Source organism: Aplidium turbinatum, chromosome 9, assembly GCF_918807975.1.
Source record: "Aplidium turbinatum chromosome 9, kaAplTurb1.1, whole genome shotgun sequence".
Lineage (NCBI taxonomy): Eukaryota > Metazoa > Chordata > Ascidiacea > Aplousobranchia > Polyclinidae > Aplidium > Aplidium turbinatum.
Window position 1 is genome coordinate 5,784,838 of NC_137480.1, and position 13,310 is coordinate 5,798,147.

At 35.6% G+C, this 13,310-nt stretch overlaps 1 protein-coding gene across 2 annotated transcripts in view; it reads right to left on the reverse strand.

Annotated features, from left to right (window-relative positions):
- Nucleotides 1-1,189: 1,189 nt before the first annotated feature.
- LOC145777782 (synaptotagmin-like protein 2) overlaps nucleotides 1,190-13,310 on the reverse strand; it is a 49,041-nt gene continuing 36,920 nt past the window's right edge. For both annotated transcript variants that reach the window (XM_082589230.1, XM_082589231.1), the window contains 8 exons: nucleotides 9,206-9,246; nucleotides 8,245-8,435; nucleotides 7,408-7,503; nucleotides 6,556-6,718; nucleotides 6,168-6,257; nucleotides 5,529-5,623; nucleotides 4,991-5,199; nucleotides 1,190-4,354 (listed from right to left, as the gene is read on the reverse strand). In XM_082589230.1, coding sequence (XP_082445356.1) covers nucleotides 4,218-4,354; nucleotides 4,991-5,199; nucleotides 5,529-5,623; nucleotides 6,168-6,257; nucleotides 6,556-6,718; nucleotides 7,408-7,503; nucleotides 8,245-8,435; nucleotides 9,206-9,246 — 1,022 coding nt within the window. In that variant the 3' untranslated portion in view covers nucleotides 1,190-4,217. The remainder of the gene's footprint in view (nucleotides 4,355-4,990; nucleotides 5,200-5,528; nucleotides 5,624-6,167; nucleotides 6,258-6,555; nucleotides 6,719-7,407; nucleotides 7,504-8,244; nucleotides 8,436-9,205; nucleotides 9,247-13,310) is intronic.

Below are 13,310 nucleotides of genomic sequence, written 5' to 3' on the forward strand. Positions count from 1 at the left end.
AAGATCGCCACTCACTTTTTGTAAAAATTTGACCCACAACCCCTCAAATTTAAAACAAATGACAACAAACAGAGACGCATCAGGGTATTTCTGGGGTTGTAAAAAGATAAACCCTCGGCCCCAAAGAGCGAAAAAGTCAGAACCCAAACATTCTATGGCTTAATGTTGAAGGCCTCACAACAGCTAAAATCGACGTCGTACAAAGAATAACTCAACAACAAAAGGCCCTCATCAATATCCTTCAGGAGACCCACTGCTACAGCACAGACAGACTAGTGATCCCAAATTACTCACTAGCTGGATCCATCTTAAGTGGTTTCCAACCTTTTTAGGCTTACGGTACCCTACAGGAGAAAAATATTTTCTGGCACCTCGTGGCAGACCAACGATCTTCCACCTGGTATGCAGCAGTTCGTTGGAACAAACCACAAACATGTTTCATACTAAAAACTTTAAAAATGGTGTTCATAACTTCTCTGCTAGACTTTCAGCTCCAGTGCAGTGTGAAAAAGTTCGTGCGTTGGCTTGTGCCTTTACAAAATCCAATTAATAACACCTTCAGAAATCAAATAGTAACACAGCAGTTTTACTTAAGAGATGAAATGCCACTCTGAAACGGCATTTAAAAAGAAGCAAATAATTGGACATTTACTTCGAATTTTAATCCAAAACTCATGGAGCACCTTCAAGAGTAAGAGCTTTATATTTCCGATTTTCAGTTTTTCTTCCTCTTTGAGGTGCAAAATAACATGAGTCCGGTGATGGAACGTTGGAAAACAATTCTCAGTTTTTCTACAAAGATTGCAAATGCAGGGCAATCAGTGGAATAATTTCGTTGTTTTTTGTTTTCGGAAAATTTGAAGACAGATAAAAAGTGAATATAAGAAATAGTTTGCGGCACCCCGGAGTACTATTAATGGCACCCCATGGTGCCGCAGCACCTCGGTTGGGAACCACTGCTCTAAATCAATGAAAAATAGATTGATTTTCATAGCTAGGTAGTTACTAGTTAGTGTAGTATCCAGGCTTAAAAAAGATGTTTTCATAACGTAGGCGACATCTTTTAACGTGAAAAGTAAAGTCCTGATAAGCAGGCTCACATGTTTCTACGTCTCAATGACGTAGCCTCTTACATCTGAGTGAAGCTGACGTTAACACTTTTCACATCGGAAAAACAAGATAGGTTTTATTTTTGACATTGTGGGAAGCTCAATGTAATCAACCAGATAACAAAATCCGTCATTTTGACATTTATTCAACTTTAAATCAATGTAAAAATGACGGATTTTGTTGTTTGGGCATATCACAAGCTGGGGAGCCGAACATGCGAAAGGTCGCGTTGAAATAACTAGAAAGCAAATACATTCATAACAGTTTTCAGGATAAAACTTATACATTGACATCAGACTATAAGCTGTAAATATAAGGCAACATACAAGCTAAACTGAAGGTTGTAGTTTTAAAAGCGCCATTCACATTTTGCTAAATTGAAGTTAGTGTTGGAAAAAGTGCCTTTGGCAGTCGCCAAAAGGTTGTTGTAAGATTTCAGCACGAAAGAAGTGCCGAAGTCCATCTTTGAATGTCATTGATTTCACGTCACGCAAAACTTTTCGATTTAAAAGTAACTAAGTTCTGTCAAATTTAAGAATTTGATTTGAAAATTTTTCACTTAGGCACTTTTAAAATTACACTCTTCAACTTAAAATAAGCAACTAAAATAACAATAGGCCTATAGATAAACACAGGCTACCGAGTAGCGTAAAACTACCGAATAGCGTAAAAAAGTGAAGACTCGGAGTCTTCATTTTTTTGTTGACTATTCTTGAATAAGAAAATTCTAAACTCAATAACTCAATAACACTCTTTAACAAAATTGAAGCGTAAGACTGAAGTCACCTGACTCGATCAACCAATCAGAAACAGTTATTCACAGTCCTTTTCTACAGTTTAAACAGTTTTGAAGAAATAAATGACATCAGTATGTTGAAAAAAAATACAAAATAGATCGTGTACTAAATTATCTCGCTTATATGAAGAGACCAGCAAAAGAAAATGTTGTTTTAAGTACTTTGCATTGAAGGGAGTAGAACAAAGTTTTTCAAAAATAAAATCCCATTTGTTGCGTATATTCGACATCACAAACAATTAAATTGCGGCGTAAGCGACAATTGATAAATTGATGCCAAAGCAAGGTGAACGTCGTTGTGGTGTTTTTATTAAACCATCCCAGACAGCAAAGCAATCGTTTTTTATATTGATTTGCTGTCTGGACGATGACATGTTCCTTCGTCGGGTCTACAGCTGATAATTCCGCTACACTGAAACGGTGAAGCAATTTGTTGCGCTTGCTTGCTGAGATTGTTTTCATCAAACGTTGATGGACGTCAACTGACGTAGAATCCACGTCGTAAACTATTAAAGTTCAGTTAAAAACGTGCCATCGTTTGAGGATTCGTCTTGTGCAAATCATGTACGACAAATAACGTAAATGTAATCGATTGTATAAATAAGTTAATTCTATATCAATGTGATGAAAGAGACTGCTCTTTTGCCTGAACAATGAATGACAAAAAGAACAATCATTATAGTGAAATGTAAAAAGCAGTGAGCGATGCCCAAGTAATGATGAAGATTGCTCATAGTTTTTATTTAAGTGAAAAGTTTTTAAATTGAATAAACATTGTAAAAATAACGATAAAAATCCACCACTTTAGTAGAAGGGTCATCAAATCACACCCATACAATACAATTTGTGGAAATAAAGCGTGATATTGATTTAGAAAAAAACAACAGGTACATCTGGAAACGTAATATCAACGTACAAACAACATAATTCTAAACAAGAAAGCCCACACTATCTGCCATATTTTGGTAGCTGGAGACACATACCACAGTTGCTCGAAAGCAAAATTGTTCTAAAAAAAATGCAGAAGAGGCAAAGTTCTGTTATCCGACTTTGGAAACTCAAGATAAATACAATATGGAAGCTTTCACCAAGTCAAAGCATGATAAGTAAAGAACATACCATGAAATATTGAATTTAGTAGATGAGACCAAACAAAATCTTTAAAGCAATTGAGGAGAGAAGTCATTTCACAATACCGCAAATAATATAATTGACCATAAAGTAATGGGATTGAACACCATTATTGAAACAATACAAGAGACTACTCAGAGTGTAAATGTGATATCTCTCATAGTTAATATTATTCACAGACATGTCCCACACAGTAAAATCCATCATTTTTGCATTGATTTAACGTCAGTAGTTTTTTTCAAATGTATTGGAATAACTGCCTGATGAGGGCATAGAGTTTTGCCGGAAACGTTTGGATTATTATGTTTTGTTAGTTTTCTTCTATTGTTTAAATAATGTTTTCTGTTTGAAGCAACTTGATCACTAAAATGTTCAACTATTTTTGTTATTGAACAAAAAACTAAAGTTTGTTGAAGCTATGATCAACTGTCTGGAGCTGTTTTCTTCAGCCAATAATAAAAACGGTGTCGGTTTATGAATTACTTCAAACCATTGCAGATTAGCATCATAGTAACGTGAGGATTAGTGATGGTTCTCACTCTTGCACAACTTCCTGAATTACTTTACTTACCGAGATACTAAGCAAACTGGACTGGGAATAAGAAAAAAAAAATTGCGAAGCATTATATCATACAGTAACAAGCAGTATTTTAATGTTATAAAGACGAGTTTCACATAAAAAAACAAGACAGTGAACATCTTCGATTGGAAACAAAACAGGGACAATCTGTTGATTCCAGGCCTGCAGTTTGATTAGATCTTGGCAGCGTGCAAACTGTTTTGCCGTACCCATGCAACATACGAGCATTTAAATAGAAAGACGAGGAAATTGGAACTAAACAGTTTAATGTAAAAGCGAATTTCATGATTGGAATTGATTGATTACTATTAGACGTGAAAATAACAATATCGACTTCAGTCTAAAACAATTGGTATATTCTACTGGTATCTTTTAGTAGTCTTATGAAGATGTCACTCATGCTGAGTGGCAAAATGTAAGATATAATAATTTTAGACTGGTCTTATTTTAATGTTTCAAAACTTTCCGCGTGTTGCTCTTGTACAGTTGCAAAGTGGAGCAGCACAAAAAAACTATTTTTTTTCATGAGAGGTTTCTCTTTTAGCTTTCACCCAACAATCTCTTTCTTCAGGAGGATCATCAGCATCTCGAAGGATGCATTTATTTGGCTGGGACCAACATCCGTAAGTTGATGTGACCATCAACCCAACTTTCGGGATGATTCTTCATCCTCTTCCAAACATCCATCTCCTCCAGATTACTATCCATCCACGGAACAGGAGTATCAAAACTCATGCCTAAAAATGTTCAAAGGTGATTTGAAAACCAATATTATGCAAACACAACATGTGCATCAAAACAAACACTCAAAAACACTTTTCCTGTTTCATGAGAAAACACGAACCCTTGACATTTTTGCGTGAAAAGCAAAAAAGTAGTGAACTAGTATTTCAGATAATGAAGCTGACATGCCAAAGGTATGACCAAGTAGACGGTAGTTTAGATCAGATAACTCTTGTTCGCCACCTCGTAAAGCTAGAAACTAAATACAGTCGTTCACTTCACAATGTATAATATTTTAGCCAGGTAGAGTATGAAAGATAGAAAAAAAGACGGCCGATAAAAAGCATTTGATGGTCACTGTGCTAAACTGGTACCACAGGTTAGGGAAATGAGTAACGTCCATGTCAAAGTGCGTATGGGAACCACTTGCGCTTTCATCTGTGACGTATAATAAACGCAACTACACCATAGCAAAGAGGAGAGCACGATTAGGGGATGGCAGCTACCAAGCTATAGATAACCTCGTTGATGGATACAACAGTCAAAACCTCCGGTTTGCATCATACGGCGTTGATTTGCTGCATTCTCTCATTAAAACGAACAAAACCACAGACAAAAGTCAACGCAAAGTCAATACAATTGAATCTCACCGTTTCCGCAGCCGATTCTGACACCACCAATCAGTCGGTTGGCGCCGAACTTCTCTTTTTGCCAGACTGTCAGCTCCAAGCACCTCTCATCGAGCTCTTGAGCACGGACGTCAGTGTACATAAACAAATGGTCGAAGCTGATCTTGTCTTTCCCGATCATCAACGGGGTCTTTTGCTTGGTGGCGTGGGCCTTGTCAGGCAGAAAGTAGCTAGAAACACAGTGTTGGACGTTTATAAGAATATTTGTGGTGATTTGCAGGATATTATTAACTCAGCGTAAAATAGGATATTCATTCAAGGAGGTGTGAAGCTGCCTTGACTTGCGTTACAAATGGCACAAACTAAACTTTACTGTAACACGTGTCTTATATCGCCCTGTGTGCAAGTCGCTTATAAACAAACTGCTTTTATTCTTGTAAATAAAAACATGTAACTTAAGATGTTTAACCCTCACAGTTGCCGCAATGACCTTATAAGGATGTTCATAATTGCCAACGCTGCCACTAGACAGTGATGTGACCAAAAATATGTCGCTTACCTTTTCACATAAACCTCTGACGAATTATCGTTCTTGGAAAAGGCAACATTCTTTATACCCTTCAACACAATTTCCAATTCTCCTTCTGCGTTGGGCTGCAAATCATTAAGACGATAATTAACGTGCCGACAACGTCAAATTAAACGACCCGATGGGTATCAAGGTAGCATTGTTCGGCAACATCGACAGGGAATAACGAACACATTTAAAACTTTCCAGTGATAGAAAAAATAAATGTTCGGAAAGATGTGTTGCGAGGTGAGGGGGTTGGCAGAGAATGCCGATTGTGAGTGCTGTGAGGTGCGAATAATCAAGGCCTTCTCTCCGCACACATCTCCAGTGACGAAGACACCAGGCAGTGGCTAACTGACATGATCCTTAATATCTAAAACGACAACACGAGAGAAGCGAAATCTTTCAAGGTTAAACAAACCCTATGCGGAAATCATATACAAGCAATGCAACAGGTGTTTAACATTTGTTTGAGATGTTCAAATTTTCATGGGTTTCGTTGTAGGTCTTGGGTCTATGCACAGGCACAACTAATGCGCTCTAATTCACGACGACTTGTCGTTTTGTTTACATTGCACAGAGCTCCATATACAGTAGCAGTAAAGATTTATACTTCCTTTAACATACCGAGTTCATGTTTTGTCCATGCACGTTCAAGCGAAGAGCGATGTCTATCTCGCCGAGGTAGCGATCAAATGCATCCTTAGAGCTGTCAACCTGCAACAAAAAGCAGAAAGATAAAATGTATGTAGGTGGATAGCGACAGTATATCTTTGTTGGATGCTCTGCTTTGCTGTGCTCGCCTACAAGAAACCAGACAAGTCATTCTAAAATAGAGTGTCAAAAACAGTGCCATTATGAAGATGTTATTCTCAAGCAGATGGCACATGAATATGAATAATGTATTCCATCATCCTCTTTCTTCAAAACAACAATGAACTTTCTCTGATGGCTCTTTTTCGAAATACTCAGCAAGGAGATACTGCTAATTTATGTCAATTATATGAAGCAGTACCTTGGGTTCAAGATAATATTTCTTCTTTGTATCAGGAGCTTTAGAATCAAACATTCCCATGTCAATGTTGACTTCACCCAGGAAGATATTCACCCCGATCTTGTCATGCCACACGGCAACATTGAGAGTTCGGGTTTGCAGTTCTGACTCTGATATGACGTATCTGGATGTATTAAGATCGTTACTGCTGGTAAAACAATTGTTAGCGCTGGTAAAACCTTAACGTTTAAGGTAATTCTGTTTTATTATGATCAAGAGATCATTAATAAGAGACATATTTATTAACAGACGTTAAAATTAACGAAATCTAATCTATACCAAAAAAAAAACTGTATTACTTCAATTACTTCAACAAATTTTATGCCTTAAATTTGTTCGTTTTAAAAAATCTTAAAACATTATTAACTGATTGTAGGAAAGAACAGGACGATTGAATAGATGGGTGCGTGCAACAATCTTTGCCACATGTAGGCTACATTGGGGTAGTTCACTCTAATTGTTGAGGCACAAACAACCCAAGCAGTACTGGATAACCACTTCAACACACAAACAAGGACAGCAGTGCAAGGTACAGGTGGTCGGTTCGTATGAATCATTCCGTACTGAATCATCAAATAGCGACCTATCGGACTTTTAGTTGTTGATAGGTTTACCTTTTCAGCTGAACATTTCTAAACTTTGAATTGTAAAAACACAAAAAACGTTGACTCAATATTTCATTATTTCATTGATAGAATGTTTCTAAACTTTGAATTGTAAAAGTACAAAAAAACGATTTTATAATACATCGCTTTTATAATACATCGCTTATACATATTATGTCTAACTCTACGAGCAAAATAACCAACTTACTTCAACGTTTCGTTGTATTGAGGATTTATTGTCTTCTTCTTTGCTCGGGTCTTTCGTTTGCTGTGTTTGTCAGGAAGCAAATAAGTTTTCACATAACTGAAAGACAAAACATATTATTTTACTCCATCACTTGCGCAGAAACGTTTGCACTAGCCAAAAGTTAAGCAGTAGAAAAACGTAAAATGTATTGGGAAACTATCTTTGGTCGAGAATATACAAAGTTAGTAATCATTTCAAGCTGAGGAAGGTATAAAATAGTTCAAGAATAGGTTCTCAGGTTGTTGAGAACGTGGTTAGAAAAGTATAGGCCTACAGCTGTTGCGTTCGTATAATCAACAAATCAAACCAAACGGCTTATTGCTTGTCCAATGGTTCACTCATTGAGCTCGTTCGTTTGGTTCCAGGTTAAAAACGTACTGTCTTTCTATTGGATTTTTTATTGTCAAAGCTTAGACAGTATTTGTGAAATAATTTGTCTTTTTAAAAGGAGGTGCGCTGCTCATGCGAGGCCAATAGCGATTTACTTAAATCCGTAGTAAAACAAAATAAAACTAGATGCAGTAGGCTACTGAGGCTACATTAAGCATTTAAAATTAATTTATGATATTGATGAAGGTTGTGTAGAAAACAAAACGTTAGATGCACCTTTTTGTTCTATAAAAGCAACAAAGCTAAACTTTATATAGTAATAATGGGCTGCAAATTTCTTATTGTTGCATTTGAATGAGAGGGTTGATTATTCAAAATAAATGAGAGATCTTATCCTAATAAAACTGAAGTTTTGAACTTGATAGATTGATATTAAATTTGAAAAAACTTATCCATTCTAACACTCACGGGTTGCTGAGTTTTTTCTTATCAACAGCAGCTAGATTATCACAGTTCCAAACTTTGATGTCCAGAGTACCGGTTTTGTGGGAATAGTTGAAAGAAAGCTCGATCCACCCAGTGATCTCAATGTCACTGCGAATCGCACCACTAGCGGTGCTGTGCACACTCCAACTGCTTCCAAACTGAGGTTTTAATTTCTGGAAAACAAGGAAAAGTTGGTTAATTAAAGGACCAGAGACGTCATTTGGAAAGTAGTAAAGAAACGCAAAAGCACATTTTCTCAACGAACAAAACTCGCATTTTTATATCGTTCTAACATAATTCGAGATAGAAGCGACATATGAAATGCTTTTCATAGAATGAAGGTGACCAACCTGTGCTGTCCACCCAAAGGTGTCATGTTAGCCTAAGTATTTAAGAGAGAAAACTGGTATTCAAAAGATTACTACAACCATGACTATTAAAGTATAGTTAACATAACAAAAGGTTACAAAACCAGAAAAAGCATTCTTGCGTAAGATAATTTAAAGAAGTAGGCATCTTGGTGTCTGTCACAGTCTTACACCGGGGACCGGGGCTGGTTATAACTTATTGCAGATAGCCTGCATTAATTAAGAGTTCATACAAAAGGGAAAAAAGTATTGCTTTCTTGCATAAGCAATCACAGCGCAACCATACGTGAAGACGAAAACCATTTGACGGTTAAAAAACTGTAGTTGTGTAATGTGTTTCACGAAGACCTCTATCCAAAACAATTTATAAATATTTATGTCATGAGTTCAGGAATCAGCCACTTTCTATTTAGTTTTGGAAAATGCTCCTTTAGCACTGTAGAAAAGGCAATTAAACGTATAATCAACGTTGCTTTTTGTCATGAAACAACCAAATTTCATCTAACTAGAAGTAGAATTTAATCTTACCATCGAGAATCATATCAGTATTTAAATTGCTCTGTACAAATGCTTACCAATGATGAACTTAAGTTAGGTGTACTTCTTCCCAATGAACCTGCAAGAGAAAAAGATTACAGGCTCACGGCACCTGATGAGGTGGTATATCGATGCACTTGCTCAAATTTCAATGCCAAACCAGACAACGTCTTAGCGGCTAACGGCAACTAGGATTTCTTGATACACAAATTATCAAGTTTTAAATATTGCTTGACATCACATACTAGCAGTCTACGTTTACTATATCATTGTTCGTTTATTAGATTCAAACAGAACTGAACAAAAATTCAAAAGTGATCGTGAACTTCTTTAGAGTGAAAAAGAAAAGATTAAGTTTAGGTTTTGTAAAGTCAACTATTATGTGAAACAACACTGCATCATTCTACAATAGCCGAGAGCAATACTTTTGTACAAAACAGATAAATTTAAATTAGTAACTTTCAGTAAGCTTCATGACCTTGAAATTGCATAACACTCACATGATGCTACCATGCCATAATGCACTTATTGTGACGTGCAATACCACGACCACTCCAGTTAACCAACTGATGCTTCCAATGCCTTCTTCGGACGAAAAACGTTATGTACTTTTGAAACGTGACTCAACATAATGATTGTTGAAGTCACTTGCTTTCTCGCTGAATCTCGCATTGCGACAAATTGCACGAGAATGAGTTGTCACTTACAGTATTGAAAATCTTCTTAAATTTAAGTCTTTTGATTGGGCTTTGAACCAAAAAGAAACGAAGAAGGCAATGGAAACAGTCAGAGCTGATAAGGTTTCATGCAAAAAGTTAACAAATATTAAGTTTAAAATAGCAGTTAAAAAATCGCACTCTGCAACACAGCGCACTTATGTTGCAAAGTAAGGATTAAATAGCTGAAATATGATGCGTGGTACGTTCTCTACAAAACCCACAAGTCAAGCAAATACACCAACTGAACTTCACTTAACTCTGGCTGAATTAAAAAAAGTATCGGAGAAAAAAATAATAACATAACGTTAAACTTACCGCAGTGGTGGCAGCCAAAAGTGAAAATATACAGATTTAACAGAAAATCAGTGCTGGTTTGAAATTATAAACAAAAACAAACTGATTTTTGTGTACAAACAACAAGTATCATTATGAGCGCGTGCATTATTCAGACGCAAGATTAGCGCAATCCCAAAACGACAAAAATTTGAGAAGCCAAAACAATTGCTTGATTTTTTTCAATCAAGATTACTGGTGGTAAATTATTTAGTCGTGCTCTTTTACAAAGACTACCCCACTAGTAGTATCAAACCCAAACGCAAATCAACCGTTTTTTACATTGCAAAAATAAATGTAAAAAACGGTTGATTTGCTGTCTGGGAAATTACCGATACTACTGGTGCAGTAGTGCAGCAACACTTGCTTTGCTGCTGTGCTGCTGCAGCAAACTAATGCGGATGAGGAATGAATTCCCAACCAGCACATTCTGTCCTTTTTACATTGATTCAACGTCTGCAGGCGTTGAATCAATGTCAAAAGGACAGATTTTGTTAGCTGGTTTTTAATTAAAATTAAAACACTCTTGGTCAAAGTACATTAAGCCTACTTGTTAAGAATTAATGCAAAATAACTGATTTTCGACATCACTCCAATGCAGTGGAAAAGGTTAATAGAACGAAAAGAAATAAGAAAAGTCAAAATACAACATTAAATAGTTCATTCTACAAGACCACGCCGACACTTAGTCATGCAATCATGCATACAACAACCCCATCCAAAGTAGGAAGATTGAAATAAAAAAACACAAGCAGCACTGCGGTTGCTTCAATGATGCAATAAAAAAGTAACGCATGTTTGGTGGCAATTCAAACACAATTATAAATTTGTATTTGTGTTAAGGAAATAAAGCAATATAGCAATACTTGATTAATTTCCAACAAATTATGTTCCTATACAAAAACTTTTCCCATTCACAGAAACATCCCAGACAGCAAAAGCCGTCATTTTTACATTGATAAAAATAATGAATCAATGTAAAAATGACGGATTTTGCTATCTGGAAATGACAGAACAAAAATTTAAACTTTACCAAACATGAACCCATCACAGTGTGTGGTCAAGCACGAGTGGGAGTCTGTTGTTGCAAAAAAAAAAAAAAACTTTACTAACTTGAATTATTTTAATTGTATTTAGTTTAAATGAAAGTAATTCCATTTTGATCCAAAGATACTAATTGGTGACATCGGTTTAAACAGATTTGAGATTGCTTAAACAAACTTGCAAGTTTGAGCAGATGGGACAAAACTACAACTAATTTTTCATCAGAAAAAAAATCATCAAACGATGTCAGGTTACAAATGAAGAGAATTGTTTCTACTTGATTTGAATATTTCAACTGAAATTATTAGTATCTATCAAGGAAACAAAACAAAGAAAATCAATCAATCAAACGTTATCTAGTTAAACAGTGACCTTATCCAAACACAATAAAAAACGGATAAGAAAAACATTCTTATATTAATCTTTTAAATCTTGATCGTCTGCTATATGTTCTGAAAAAAAAAAAAAAATGTTTCAATCGCAACTAGCAACTAACATCAGCCAATTGTTTAGAAATAACATTGACACCATTTAACTATAGAGAAAGAGAATATTATATTATATTATACATCAAATAAGGATAACACAGGATAGCCTAAACATCAAATCAGTACTTTTGACAATTAATATATAAAAGTACTGGTTTGCTGACTGGGGCAAGTTTTGTCTATTAGTATTGGAAATCAAAAGGAGAAACGAAATAGCGGGCTTTGTTTAGAATGCTTGATGAAACAATGTTGGAAAGCCGACAAACAATAGGGAGAAATAAAAACAAACTGTCAACTAAACTCTCTACGCTGTATGACGCCACTATGTATTACTTGCAGACAAAATTTATTTTTTCAATTTATAAATGTGCAAAGACGGCCATAAAACGTAAAAGTAGATCGACATTTGTACCAATGCACCAACAACTGTTAAAAAAAATAACAACAGCCTTCAGAGCTCTTGTAATAACCCAACAGACATAGCCTACATTTTACTGTCATACAGTACATAAGTCGAAGAGCTATTTGTCTGCAAGCTACACCAAAAACGACTCGTCAAGGCAAATGAGACCACAATTAGAGTTTGTTGCATATTATTTTTCCTTGCTTCAATAGAGTAGATTAGAAAATAAAATAATTTATTGTTATTACACTTCGCAGTTCGCACGCACTAAACTAGATAGACACATGAAAAAGTTGTTATTGAACCAAATAAAACGATTTAATTAGGTGCAATTTTGTTTTTTATCCCGACCATCCAAACGAGAAATAATACGTGCTAAGAAATAGGAGGGGTCTAGAAAAAGGTAGAAGCGACAAAATGTGAGGCAACACCACAAAAAAGAACACAAATGCTACTCCAATATGTGCTATTTAACAAATAATGAATAGAAGGTAAGGAAAAGAATCACTGAAGATGCAACAAAAAGTACAAAGAGAAAATCTCAATCAAAGGTGAGTAACCTTTTTAACACAAGGGCCAGGTATGAAAAATGTATTGCTTACTCAGGAGCGCTTCTTACATATTTCCAGATATTGCTATAAAACCACTGTCAGTACATCCAGATATGAATCATCATTGCAAAATATATGCATGTGTGAACGTTCAAATAGAAGCTAATGAGAAGTGCGTGGTATGTTTGTACCTTTAAAAAAAATTAAAAAAGAAAAAATTCTGAAATGATAACACTCACACAACCTTATTTTGTAGAAAAATAGCTGTAAAAGAAAGGGCCACCCAAAAATTAAATAAGGACCGCACGTTACCCACCCCTGACCTAAATTCTAGGATCATATTTACTTGGCCCAAGTGAAAAGCTCAATAAGCAAAGGAAGTGAGAGCAGTAAAGCTTGAAGCTTCAGCGAGACCATCACTTTGTTGACAAGTGACAACATGATGGTTTAGTAATGTCACGCCAGTTGAAATCTTCAAGACGTCTTTCACATGATGAATTTAAAGCAAGATTGGAACTTATTGTACTACAGCCGTAATCTTAAAATTATCAGGTTATCAAAAGTAATAACAGGCTGAATAAATAATATTGAGCATATTCACAATG